Source organism: Ammospiza nelsoni, chromosome 5 (genome assembly GCF_027579445.1).
Source record: "Ammospiza nelsoni isolate bAmmNel1 chromosome 5, bAmmNel1.pri, whole genome shotgun sequence".
In the NCBI taxonomy this organism is placed as follows: domain Eukaryota; kingdom Metazoa; phylum Chordata; class Aves; order Passeriformes; family Passerellidae; genus Ammospiza; species Ammospiza nelsoni.
The window spans coordinates 56,228,168-56,241,064 of NC_080637.1; the positions used below are offsets into that span (position 1 = coordinate 56,228,168).

Sequence of the window (12,897 nt, forward strand, 5' to 3'; positions counted from 1 at the left end):
TGGAATTAGTCATGAAGTCATCTGGGTGCTGCAGTGGCACCTTCCATGAGCAGCTGAGCTGTGTGGTGGAACTGAAGGCAAAATTTTCTCCTTAGGTGACGCTATGAAGCTCTTTCTACCCCATGTTGTAGCCACAGTTTTCCTGTGAGACAGCAGCATGCTGCAGAGAATTAGGATGGAGCATTAAAGTGCAAAATTTTGCCTTCAAAGATGTTGCATGGCTGAAGGAATGAGTTTGGGAAAGATTTACTCCATCACAATGTTATGACTGCAGGCATCCAATCTGAATCCTTATTCAGACTCCTACCAATTTCTTTTTGGGAAATACACATAATTCTGTGTAAGGAGTCAGGCTGTGTGACTGGTCGTCAGGATGGAGGGTTCTGAGTGTCTGGCAGCTGCTGAGAAACCAGGGAAGGGAGTGGGAGTCACCTTGCCTGGGACTGAGCATTTTAGTGCAAAGCAAACATGGGTTTTGCAGAGGTATGGGTCTCGGCTATCTGGTTAGGCCAGGTGACACCAGGACCTGCTGTAGGAGTGACAGGTGTACACAAGGGAGTAGGGATTTTCCAAGGGGAGAAAGATCAAACAGAGAAATTGAGGCTGGATTAGGCTTAGGATACCAAGGGTTCGGAACAGAAGTGGCAGAGATGGTGATGCTTTGAGTACACTTTGAGTGATGAGCTGCAAGGGAGTGAGGGGGCGAGGGAGGGAGGAAACACCCATTGAAAGGCAGTTCATTCTAAAGTTCCTCAGACACAGATAAAAACTCCTAGTGTTAAAAGGAGCCTTAACTGATTTATTTCTTTTCCACATAATGTTTTTCTTTTTCCTTACTTTCTCAGTACTTTGCCTACTTATACAAAGATGTGGTCAAACAACTAAATTTTTATCTGATGAAGCATATTCTGCTTTGCTGCAATGTGAATCTGGTTAGTCTGACTTTGTGAAGTACATTTTGCAGTTTCTCCTCAAAACTAAACCGTAAAACAGGCTGGAGATGATGTTCAGTGTGGCAAAAATTAAATTCAGTTTATTCTTGTTAGTCTACCTGGGTAAGACCTGTGTCCAATTCTCCCCCTGCAGAACCCGCCTTTGAGTTGTAGGATTCGCTGCTGCATTTTTTTGTTGAGGTTGGAAGGGAAGGACCACCTACCCACTAAGTCTTTGCAGTAGCTCCTAGAGGCGACAAATTTCTAGTTTGATGTTCTTAGTAGAAGTACAGCAAAAGTCACTGCTTAAAGTGCAGTAATGAGCTGAGCACAGATACTGGAGAGTCCTGTCTGAATGTTACGATCGGAATCTGCTTATCTGAGGATGATCTGGATGTTTCTCGAGGCTTGCAAATTCTCATCTGATTTTCTATTTGTAACATAAGCTTAGAGACTAAACGATAATATGAGCACAGATTGACGTCGTTAACTCTCAAATAAATTTTTTAGAAAGTGAAGAAAGCCTACATATTCTTCTTTCTGGAGCTTGCTGGTGCTCAGGAGTAGGAGCACCATCTGTTTATCAGTCCCTAGGGTGATAGTCTTACACTCAGTTACTGCAGTTCTGTTAAGCCTCTGCAATATGCAAATGTCCCAGATATGCACATCGAGATACCAGTTTGTGGCACTGTGCCATTGCCAGAGCTCAGAATCAGACCCAACATATTTTGTGCCTTAACATGCAGAGGGAAGGGAAGATTCCCACCTTATCATTTGTTTTTGGGTTAAGAATGCAAGACAGTTTGCTGCCTTAGAGCATCCAGAGGTGTTTTGAAAACAGACAGACATTTGATATTGTGGGTCAGATGTGGTTTGAAAGGACATAATGAAGTATTTTTAAAGCTGTCACCCTGTATAAGCAACAGACGAACTCAAACATCAGCCCACTGGAAAATCTGACTGAAAACTAGAAATGTCACTTTTATTTTTGGGTAGCAGATCAAAGTTTGTTTTCAGTGATCTAATGAAATTTTAGCACTTACCAATTTCTTTTACATCTGCTGCAGGTGAAAGCAGAAATGCAGCTTCTTGAAGCTCTTAAAGCTGCCTGCTTTTCCTCCTTTATGCTTAGGTGCTTTGACAAGGAGGTTTTTGTCTACCAGTGGTAAGTGTGGAGCAGGATTGGGTTTCAAATAGGCAATAGATGGAATTGTCAATTTTCATGGCAGAAGGGACAACCTGGTCCAAGCTCTGGTGACACAATTCAGAGAGCTGTGGGCTGGAGGTGTGAAGCACAGCACCTTGGGCTGTGCTACACTGTGCTTCCAGCCCATCTGGAAGTGAGTGATTGCCAGTGAAAAATGCCTGTTCCCTTGCAGGGCAGTATGTCATGTCCACATTCAAAAGGAACCCCCTGGAGCAGGCCTTCCGAACACCCAATGCTCACATGACCTCCAGCTACTTGATTAACCAGTACTGGATCACTGTCAGCCACAAGGCACCCGCCATCCTGTACGACCTGTACATGAGACTCACAGGGAGAAAGCCCAGGTAAGGAATGGTGCCATCAGCCTCCTGCATACCCGCCACTCCAGTGGAGAGCAGAGCTTGAACCTGTGATGAGAACTGGAGTCCTTGAGCCTCTTCCTGTCCCCTTCTCTTGAGGAAAATGAGGAAATGCGTAGCTGTAGTTAAACACAGCCTAGAGTTCGCACCCTTCCCACCACCTGGAGAACAGCACATCTTTTGAACTTTGCTTTACAGACTTCAGAGGTTCCCAAGGCAGACAAGGGCTGGTAGTCTTGTCTTCTCTGTATCCAGATCTCTACCATTTCAGCTTTCCAATGGGATCACCCCTATCTGGCATATGGACTTGAGTCTGACAAGGTTTAGAACACACCAGCTAATACATTTTTTTTCCCATAAATCAGATCCCTAAGTAGCTGTTTCCAGCACTGGTCTGAAATCTAGGAAGCAATTGTTTCTGAGTATGATTAAATTCTAATTGTATTTAGGAGGGCAGTTCACCATTATGGGTGGTATTTGAGCCCTGGCAGTGGTAGGGCTTGGAGGAACAGCAATATCTATGTCCCATGTGGAAGGAATCCTCTTTTAAGTAACGTTACTCCAGACATTGTCCTCCTTTACTACCCTGACACCACAGAGGAGGATTTGTTGGGCAGTGTGAGAACAGGATGACAGCACTGTGTTGATGTCAGCTGCTCTGATTTATCCCTGACATTCTGCTTTGGAGGCAGATTGGTCCATAAAAAGACTTCCAGTTATCGCAAAGGAAAGAATTACCCTAGAAATAGAGGTAAATTGAAAATTAGGCTGGAATCTCCAATCTTTGTTGAAAGGGGCAGCAGTAAGATCTTGGCACTGCCATTGCAAGTGACGTTTCTTTTCATGAAACTGATTGGCATAATTAACCAGTGGACACTGCCTGCAAAAAATGCTGTAGTTAAATGTCAAACAAAACTCAGCATCATCTTCTGGACTTTAAGATTTGCAGCCTCAGCAAAGATGGCTCCCCAATGAAGTTGGGAGTTTTCTAAGTCTTTTTTTTTTAATATAGTTCTCCTTTTCTTTTTATACACTACTTCAGCTCATCCAGGTATTGCTGCAATGTGGAAGAAAGCACAGTAGCAGCTCATAGTTTCTTCTCTTCCTAGATACCTGAATATCAGACCTTTACGGTCCAAGGACAGTAAACCACATGAAATAAAAAAAAGAAACCTTTTTAGGTGTAAGCTCATTTCACATAAATTTCCAGATAGCAAGCAAAACTGCCCTAAGTGGTTTCCTGTGAGTGCTGCCGATGCATCTATGACTTAGTAGTCCCTTGGGGCAATCCTGTCTCACCTGAGGATCTTCTCGTGCAAGGCTCTGTATGGGAGAAAATAAAGAAATAATTGCTGTAAACAGTTTATTAGAAGACAAAAAAGCATGTCTGAACTGTGGCCACAGTGAGAGCTAATACTCAATTTATTCCTCTCAGTTCCTTCATAGTGGAGAATGAGATTTCCTGTAAGAAACCTTTGTCATATTTCTACTCAGTTGATGTTTTGCAGAAGACCTCTCCTTCATACAAATTATTAGTCAATGTTTTGAATGTGGTCACATCAACTGAGCTCAGACAGTTGACATGAAATGCAGTTTTTGCACACACCTCTTCAGATAATAGAATCACAGACTGTTTGGGTTGGAAGGAAGCTTTAAGATCATCCAGTTCCACCCCTGCCATGTGCAGGGACACCTTCCACTATCCCAGATGGCCCAGAGCCCCATCCAGCCTGGTCTTGGGCACTTCCAGGGATAGGGCGGCCACAGCTTCTCAGGGCAACCTTTGCCAGGGCCTCACCACCCTCACAGGGAAGCTTTTTTCCCTCATATTAAAGAGTTGGTTCTCTTACCCTTTGTTTTTTTCTGTCACTCTCCATTAGTCCTAAGCACTTTAAAGATTTCAGGGAGTTAGCTTGAGGGGAGCTTTAGATCTTTCCGATCTAAAGTTTTTCTTCCTCCCAAGTTCCTAAAATGTATTAAAATATTCACAAAGCTTGGCCCCATGGTGTTTGCCCTACACAAGAGGATTATTCTGAAATAATTTTAAAGCAGCTCAGTTAAACTGTATTCAGTCAAGGTGCACACAATTATTCAGAATGAAGGTTTCTTTAATGTGATGGTCTGCTTTGCTTCTAAAATGAAAGCCACTTCTCAAAGGACTGCCTGTCTAAGGTTTTATAGTGCTTTTTCCAGTTGCTTTGGGAGAGCTGCACAGTTCTGCTTTAAACTGACTCATTGTGTCTTGCTGTGCTGTACTGAGTGCTTATCCTGGCGGCATTCATATGCGCGTAGGGAGAGGCCAGCCTAGCACCATTCTCCTACAGACTGCCACCTTTTATTTGTCATAGCAGCTGTGTTACCCCCTGGGCAGCTCAATATTTTGCATGAAAACAGCTCTTTTTTCCACAAAAATCAGCCTTTTAATGCTTTCTCTTGCCCTTACCCAGTCTGAGAGGACATGGTGTCCTTTCAGAATTGACCAAGCCCTGTACATCATACTTTAAAAACAACTGCCAGTGGCCTTTTTTACTCATGAACACTGGGACAACTAAAATAATCCTGCAGGGTAGGACAGCATTACTGTCATCCACTTTTGTATAAAAAATTAGTAAGATAAGGCCAAGACACAACAGAGGACTTAAACCTACATTTCCCAAGTCCTTAAGCAGTTATGCCTCTGAAGCAAGACAGCAGAGACGTGGAGCTGTTGGAGGGGGTCCAGAGGACAGCCATAAAGATGGTCAGAGGGCTGGAGCACCTCTCCAATGAGGACAGGTTGGGAGAGCCAGGACTGTTGAGGCTGGAGAAGAAAAGGCATGTGGGAGACCTGGTAACAGTTTTTCAGTACTTTAAGCAGACGGGTGGGAAAGAAGAGGAAGGACTCTTATCATGCAGCATAATCATAGGATAGGGAGGAATGGTTTCAAACTGAAAAAAAAGTACATTTAGGTTATATAGGAGGAAATTCTTCCCTGTGAGGCTGGTGAGGCCCTGGCACAGGTTACCCAGAGAAGCTGTGGCTACCCCATCACTGGAAGTGTTCCAGGCCAGGTTGGATGGGACTTGGAGCAACCTAGGGTAGTGGAAGGTGCCCCTGCCCGTGGCAGGGGTTGGAACTGAGATGATCTTCAAGGTCCCTTCCAACCCAAACTACTCTGTGATTCTTTGGTTCTGTCTGAAAACTGAAGTTGAGCAAATGACTTCTGATCTCAGTGTCCATACTGCAGATGTGGTCACCAAATACTGGGGCTAATGCCAAAAATCAGAGCCTTGCTTCAGTACACAACTCAGGCTTGGGAGTAGAAGAAAATTCCAGAAAGAAAAGTACCCACCTTGAGAACAGCAACACTCTACATCAACCTTGTGGTGCAGGCTTCATACCAGCTCAGATGGGCTCTTCCCTCCATAGTGGTGGAACATGAGGTAGACACAGCTTCCAACCCTTGCATAGGTCAGACCAGTGAGGTGGACATCAGTGGCAATGATGTTGGCTCCCATGTTGGAGCCAACAATAAAAGCTGGCTAGCGCTAGGCTTGAGCTCAGCTGGAGCAGTTGGGATTTGCTGGGCAAGTTCTCAGCCTAGCAAGTAGCAGGGCAGTGCTCAGGAGGAATTGGCATGTTTATTCACCTGGATTGGTGGAAACACAAATCAGCAGCTTCTACATAAGGTCAGACTTCCTGCTCATCTCTGATGCTCCCCCTTTGTTTCAGAATGATGAAGATTATCAATCGGCTGCACAAGTCTATGACACTCCTGCAATATTTCTCCACCCAGTCCTGGAACTGGTCTTCAGATAATATGAATATGTTAATGAGTCACCTTAACACAGAAGACAGAAAGGTAAATATGTCTTGAATATGGGTTGCTAATCTCATATTCTTTCATCTGCAGCAATTATTTTTGGTGTATTGTGGAGCATTTAAATAATATCTGGATGATTGGAATTGTTTTTAATATGAAATTATTTATTTCAGGAGCTTTCCATTTATTACAGGAGAATGTTTTCAGGTCACTGACAACCCAGCCTATTCTATGAAAACTTCTTCCTCTCTACAAAGCCTTTCTTTGCTCTAAGAGACAGCTGCCTGAGAATTTGCTAACAATTTGTCCAATATGAGCACCCAAAATTAACTGGGGTAGTTTGCTGTAACAAGATTTTGTTTATGCCAAACACCAGAGTGATCTATTTCTTGGACTTCTGTTGATCTAGCTGCCAAAAGAGAATGCAGCACAGCTGAGAGTGACACTGATGCAGAGGCACCTGTTGACTCAATGTCCAGTTAATTTATTTACACATAATTTTAGTGACATGTTAAAACTGCATGGAGGTTTTAATTTGAATCTGTTTGCCTGTGTGGAATGCCATTTTTCTTCCATGATTCTGTGTGTATGTGTGTGTGTGTGTGTGTGTGTGTGTGTGTGTGTGTGTATACAAGTTGCTACCTGACTGCTTGCTTTGCCCAGATTCCCAGCTGGGTGGGACATTAATCAGCAGCTGTGAAACACAGTCTGTCAGTGCTTGGGGCTCAGTGGCTTTGAGTATTTCAGAGAGAGGGCCTTGTCAGGAAGAGAGATCAATGAAGAATTGATGCTTCAAGTGAACTTGCTTTGAACTCTGGTGTTCAGCTTTCATTGTTTGTCTTTAAATCCCAGTTATACAACTTTGATGTTCGCCAGCTGCACTGGTCAGAGTACATTGAGAGCTACTGCATAGGTGCAAAGAAGTACTTGCTAAATGAGGACATGGCTGGAATTCCAGCAGCAAAGCAACATCTACGCAAGTAAGTCACATCCAGGGACAAAGAGAAGAGCTCCTGGCTAACTTTGGGGAAAATAAGTCTAACTACATTGCAAAAAAAGAAAACAAAAATATTAATATTAATATTAATATTAATATTAATAGTATTATCATTATAATTATTATTATCATTATTGTTATTATTGGTTACAATTGAGATAACTTATCTCTTACCACAGCGGTTTGTCAGTATTTACAAACATGGAATAAGGGGATAGTTGGCCATAGCCGGGAATCCTAAACAAGTTCATTAATCATGGATCATTTTTAGGAAATTTATAGGGACCTCAGGAATGGACTGCTGACTGCCTTAGACTGTGGACTGTGATGCAGTGATAAAGTTTACCTTAAAAGGGCTCTTAGAAAAATGAACCAAGTTTTGAGGTCTTTAGGTGTCTTTTTTTCCCTTGGTCAAGCACTGGGAAAATGAGAATTAGAGAACTGCAGAAACTTTTGCTTGACAGAAAGAGGACTGGATCATTACAATCTGAAAAATTCATTAATACCACTGAAATTGATGCTTTAAATTAACCCGCTCCCCCCAAAAAATAAAATATCCCAGTGCTGCAGTATTGCAACAGTGAAGACCATTTATGATCATTGTATAATTTCACAACTCTAAAGATGGGGTTTCACCCAAATAAGAGAACCCTGCTTGTCAACTCCTGTGAGTTTCTCTAGGCTGCCCCAGTTACTGCAAAGTGATAGATAACAAATATATGAAACTGAAGTAGAAAGTATTGGAGACAGACTGTCCTAAAGAAAAACCTTTCCATATGACTTTGCTCTGGTTTGAAATGAGAGAAGAACAAGAGTGAATTCCAGTACAGCTATTCCACCTACACCATGAACTATTCACTGTGCTCCAGCTTAAGCACAGTCCTTGGCAAGACCAAGGACTCTAGCACAGCATCTCCACTAAAACAGGAATAGCAAAAAGCCCAAGGGCCACTTGTAAATAGGATTTATTCCTGAATTACCTGTAGGAAATGCAGGGGGCTGGTGAGCTTCTTGTAGTTTGTGTGTTTCTTGATAAGATGCCTCTTTCCCAGGCTGAGGAACATCCGATACGCATTCAACACCACCCTCCTCGTGATCATCTGGCGCATCTTCATCGCAAGGTCGCAGATGGCTCGAAACATCTGGTACTTTGTGGTGAGCCTCTGCTACAAGTTCCTGTCCTACTTCAGGGCATCCAGCACCCTCAGGCACTGAAGCCATCCATCAGCAGCCAGCCTCTTCCAAAAGGACCTCCATCTCTTCTAATCAGCAACTGTGGGCATTGAGGTCTGAAAGTAGCAGAAAAATCCACTCCCTCCAACAGCAGCTGGCACTTATTCTACACTGTTACATGCTTACCTTTTTAATTTTAACTAGTGCTTTAATATATGGTCTTTCTTCCATAGGACCAGGCCAATTTTTAAAGCCATAACTGAAGCTTTAGGAACAGGTCAAGCTGGGACCCTCCCATCTAAAGTCAGATATACAAGAGTAAGGATTAATCAAAGTCATTGTCCTCCCATGTACTACTCCTTAGGCTATCTTAATCCCATCTTCTTCCTCAAAGGAGGCAAATTTAAAGCACAACCTTGGAAGACAAGGATGCCACCGCTGAGGAAATGAACCTGTAAGAGGTCTTCCTAGAGAAGCTATTTGTTCATTCTCATTCAGTGAAATAGTACCTTACTTAAAAAACAAGATTACATCTTCTCACTTTTTCAAAACTTAGGAGGTGGAAACATCAGTCACATGAGGCCAGTGAACACACAGAACAGTTTTCAGATCTTGTATTGCTGCTGAGGACTGATGCTTTCAAGCCATACTTGAAGACACACGTAAAATTCATGCACCTGTGTTAACTCGGCTCATTCACAAGCTGCTTTCTTACAAAGAGGTCTTCTTTTCTCCCTGTGGTTAAGGTTTCAGTCTATTAAAAAATTCATGGTCTTGTATTTATCACATTTGCTTGGGACATTTTGGAGGTCTCGAAAAATGCTGTATTAACCCTGAGAATTAAGAGAAGACTTTATAAAAATCAGAAGAATACAGAAACCTGTCGTTATTTTTGAAGTATGGGTCTTTTTTTCCCCTGCAGGAAATCTCTCTCCCTGTAGCTCAAAACCAGTCTGATACTGGGCTTTCATTACAGCTAAATCACTTTGCAGTTGATCATTTCCAGTGGCAAAGAAAGTGTAAAGACACACATGAAGGAAACATCATTTGGCCTGTTCTGCTGCCGTTCCTGTCAGGAGGCATTAAAAAGTCTGAAATTTGTTTTTCTTGAGAATAGTTAAATGTTGGATTTAATGATCTTAAAGGTCCTTTCTGACCTAAGCAGCTCTGTGATTCTTTGACTTCTCTGTAAGAACAGTCATGCAACTGTGAATGTAATGCACTTTGTCCTGCAGTTTAGAATTTTCAGAATTTGATTTTTCAGAGTTTTAGAATTAAATTGCAGTTTAGAAAGGAAGCCAAGGACCTTCCCAATGCTCATGGCTGTTGGAGATCCTTGTTTCTTACAGTGAATTGTAAATTCCTGTGGGGGCAGAGAGAGTAGCAGGTGCAACAACAGCAACAAATTTACTGCATTGTCAGATTTCAGAGTCAAATCTTACACCGAAATATTATTTATTCAGATAACAGTGAATAAGCACTTTTAAGATGATCGGTCTTCACTGCAGCACCCAGTTTCTCTAATCCTGTGTCATGCCAGCTGTCTGAAAAAGTAATGCTATACAAAAAACACAACAAAGTAACACAGTTGCTCTTTTGTGAGCTGAGAAGAGCAGAGAATTTACAAATCTGGAATTCCTCAGAAATTATACTTGGTTTTGGTACTGAAGGTAGGAGCAAATTATGACAGTGCATTTATATCTGAGCACTTCAAGCTGGTTCAGAAATCTTTCTAGAGGTTCAAGGAATCAATCTTTCCCCCTATGCCCCAGAGGTCTGATTTCAGGCAATTGCCAAAGGGTGCTTGCAGCAGGACCTGACCAGAAATGTGGTGTCCAGGATGGCAGGGCTCTGACATTGCCTGCCACACTTTTGCATTTGTCACACACTGCTTTTGATCTGTGCTTAAATAGGTCAAGCACCCAGTTTACAAAGATGCAAATTTCTGAAGCTCTTGCCTTGGAAATGTGCTTCCTGTAGTGAAATTGGTTGTTGGGCATGTGTTTTCCAGCTTCAGGGCATGCTGTGCAAGGTGTCACCACCTGGGAAACCTGGAGCTGTGTGTTGGGGGGCTGGGGACCAACGTTCCCTGTCCAGTGCTGCCACAGCAATGTTTTGGGGAAGACTGTGGCACTGTACTTTGCTACCTTAGTGGGGCTGAGACAGGTTGCTGCAGAGATTCCTCCAGGAAGAGCGCATTCCCTCAGTTACATCATCTGGTCATCAGGCAGCTTGCAGTCCTCATAGGAAAGGCTATAACACAAAGCAAACCATAACTGTCAATCACTTTGAAACAAACTTCCACTCAAACATCAGGAGATAATTTCAACACTTATCCTGAAAGTCTTTTTAAGTGACCTGCCTTATGGACAAAGAGAAGCAACACTGAAGGGGATCATAAGTCTTGGGTTGTGCACATGGTAGACAAAAGCTTGGGTCTCAGAAAAGTCAAAGGTGCAGAGCTGCTACAACATCAGTCAGCTCTCCTGAGAGTAAAGTGCCCCACCTTTCCTTCCCCTTCCCTACTCATGCCAGGAATTCCTCCCAATATGCCTGTAGGCATTCACAGTTGTGTGCACTGGCTGTATTGTCTCCACAAGTCTGAAGTTTATTTTTTGCTCCCCTGGGAATATCCAGACCTGGTTTTCTGAACAGACAAAAAGGTGCTGCATTCAGAAGAGTGGTGGTGTGACATTTTAAGGCTCTTCAGCATTTTGCTGAAGGAAACAGCTGCAGAAAAGCTACTCAGCCCCAGAAAAACAGCAGGAGTTGTTTGGGTTGGAAAAACAGAGCTGTTGCAGAGGGTGTCTGCTCTTCTGGAGACCTTTCATAGCCCACACGGCATTGCCAGCAGCTGGCTCCAGAGCTCTGGCCTTTCCCGGAGCAGATCAAGCTGTTAGTTTGTTTTAACACACATGTAACATGAAGGGGAACTTGAATCCTTAATCCATTTTTTTTGTGGCCTGAGATGTTTCCAGCTGATTGTCTGACGCACAGACGTATTTCAGAAAGCCTCAGTGTAGGGGCTGATGTGTGGCAGTGGCCCTTGAGTGCCAGTTGTAACTGTCATCATGGGGAGCTGGGCCTAAGAACTTGTTTTCACCTCAAACAGTGGCTGATGTTCAAAGGTTTACTTTGTGCTCCTCGGTGGATTTGTTTGTGCTCTGAAGAAACCCAAGCCTTGGGGAAGATATCTGAAAGAAAAAACTGAATATCATTTCACCATCAGCAACAGGCCGAAGCTTGCAATTAACAAGTATCTTTTTTTTTAATTAAATGGTGATAACAAAACAAACAAACAAACCACAACAAATCCCGACAAATAATCTGTGTTTTAACTGCCTTTTGAACAACAACCAAAGCTGTTTATTGTCAGCATGTCTGTTACTAAAAAAATTAAATTTCTTACCCCTCCACCCTCCTCTGCTCTATGTTAAGAAACAATTTTTCCACAGTAGGGAGGGAGAGCTAACAGACCCACTGATAAATTACAGGTTGTTGGCCCATTACCCAGCTCCTGCAGAAATGTGTTCTTTTACATTTTCTAAGGAAACATGAGTACATCTGCCTGTGTGTACAGCTGCATTTTCCAGCACCAGACAACATGGTAAAAGCTGTGGAGCTCATCCTGAAATGCGAGGCTGTGCTTGTTTGGAGTGCCCTGTTACACTTCAGTTTACCACAAAGCGATTAACCATCGTTTCCAGTGTAAAAGGAACCTAACCTGTAGCTGTTAATCAAGTCATTATCATGAATAAGCAACTGTGAAAAGAGGGAGGGGGCATCCTTTTGTTTGTAAATAAGCTACAGCTTCATGGTTGAAAGCATGCTGTTGTTCTTCCAGCATTGACTACCGCTGAAAGCAAGGATGAACATTCAGTACAACTTTAGTACAATTGGACCCCTTATTCTAGCAGAGAGCAAATAACATTCCCCAGAAGGTAAGTGGTGAACACCCCATTACATGATTCTAAATATTGGTATGAAAGTGGTACAGATTTACTTAAAGAGAATTAAAATCCAGAAAATAAAGCATATTTGGGGAATAATTAAAGATGTACTATCCCACTTTTCTCTATTGCTTAAAAGCTAGCTTTGTTTTTTCAGAGGAGTATGAAGCCACTTAGAAAAGGTTTCTTGTCCTTACATGATCTTGGCTGACCCCAGTTTATAGTAAAATATTTACTCTTCCACTGTCCAGAGTTTCTACAGTTCTATCTGCTATTTCTATCCTCTTGTTAGCTACAAGACAATTTCCTGTTATAAATCTTAATTACAAAGTTTCTAATGTTAAGGTGTAACCTTTTGAGCTCTCAAATCAGATAAAATGGTCAAACCATAAATTGTGTGAACCTCAGCCGTAAAATTGTTAATATGATGTTTATGTTATTTGAAACGTTTAATAAAACAAAATATTTTAAAGCTA

General features: G+C 42.4%; 1 protein-coding gene across 5 annotated transcripts in view; it reads left to right on the top strand.

Moving 5' to 3' along the window:
• Positions 1-12,897, top strand: part of LOC132073121 (fatty acyl-CoA reductase 1-like) — a 125,438-nt gene extending 112,541 nt beyond the window's left edge. For all 5 annotated transcript variants that reach the window (XM_059471901.1, XM_059471902.1, XM_059471904.1 and 2 more), the window contains 4 exons: positions 2,312-2,483; positions 6,211-6,340; positions 7,154-7,281; positions 8,351-12,897. In XM_059471901.1, the coding sequence (XP_059327884.1) occupies positions 2,312-2,483; positions 6,211-6,340; positions 7,154-7,281; positions 8,351-8,513 (593 nt within the window). In that variant the 3' untranslated portion in view covers positions 8,514-12,897. The remainder of the gene's footprint in view (positions 1-2,311; positions 2,484-6,210; positions 6,341-7,153; positions 7,282-8,350) is intronic.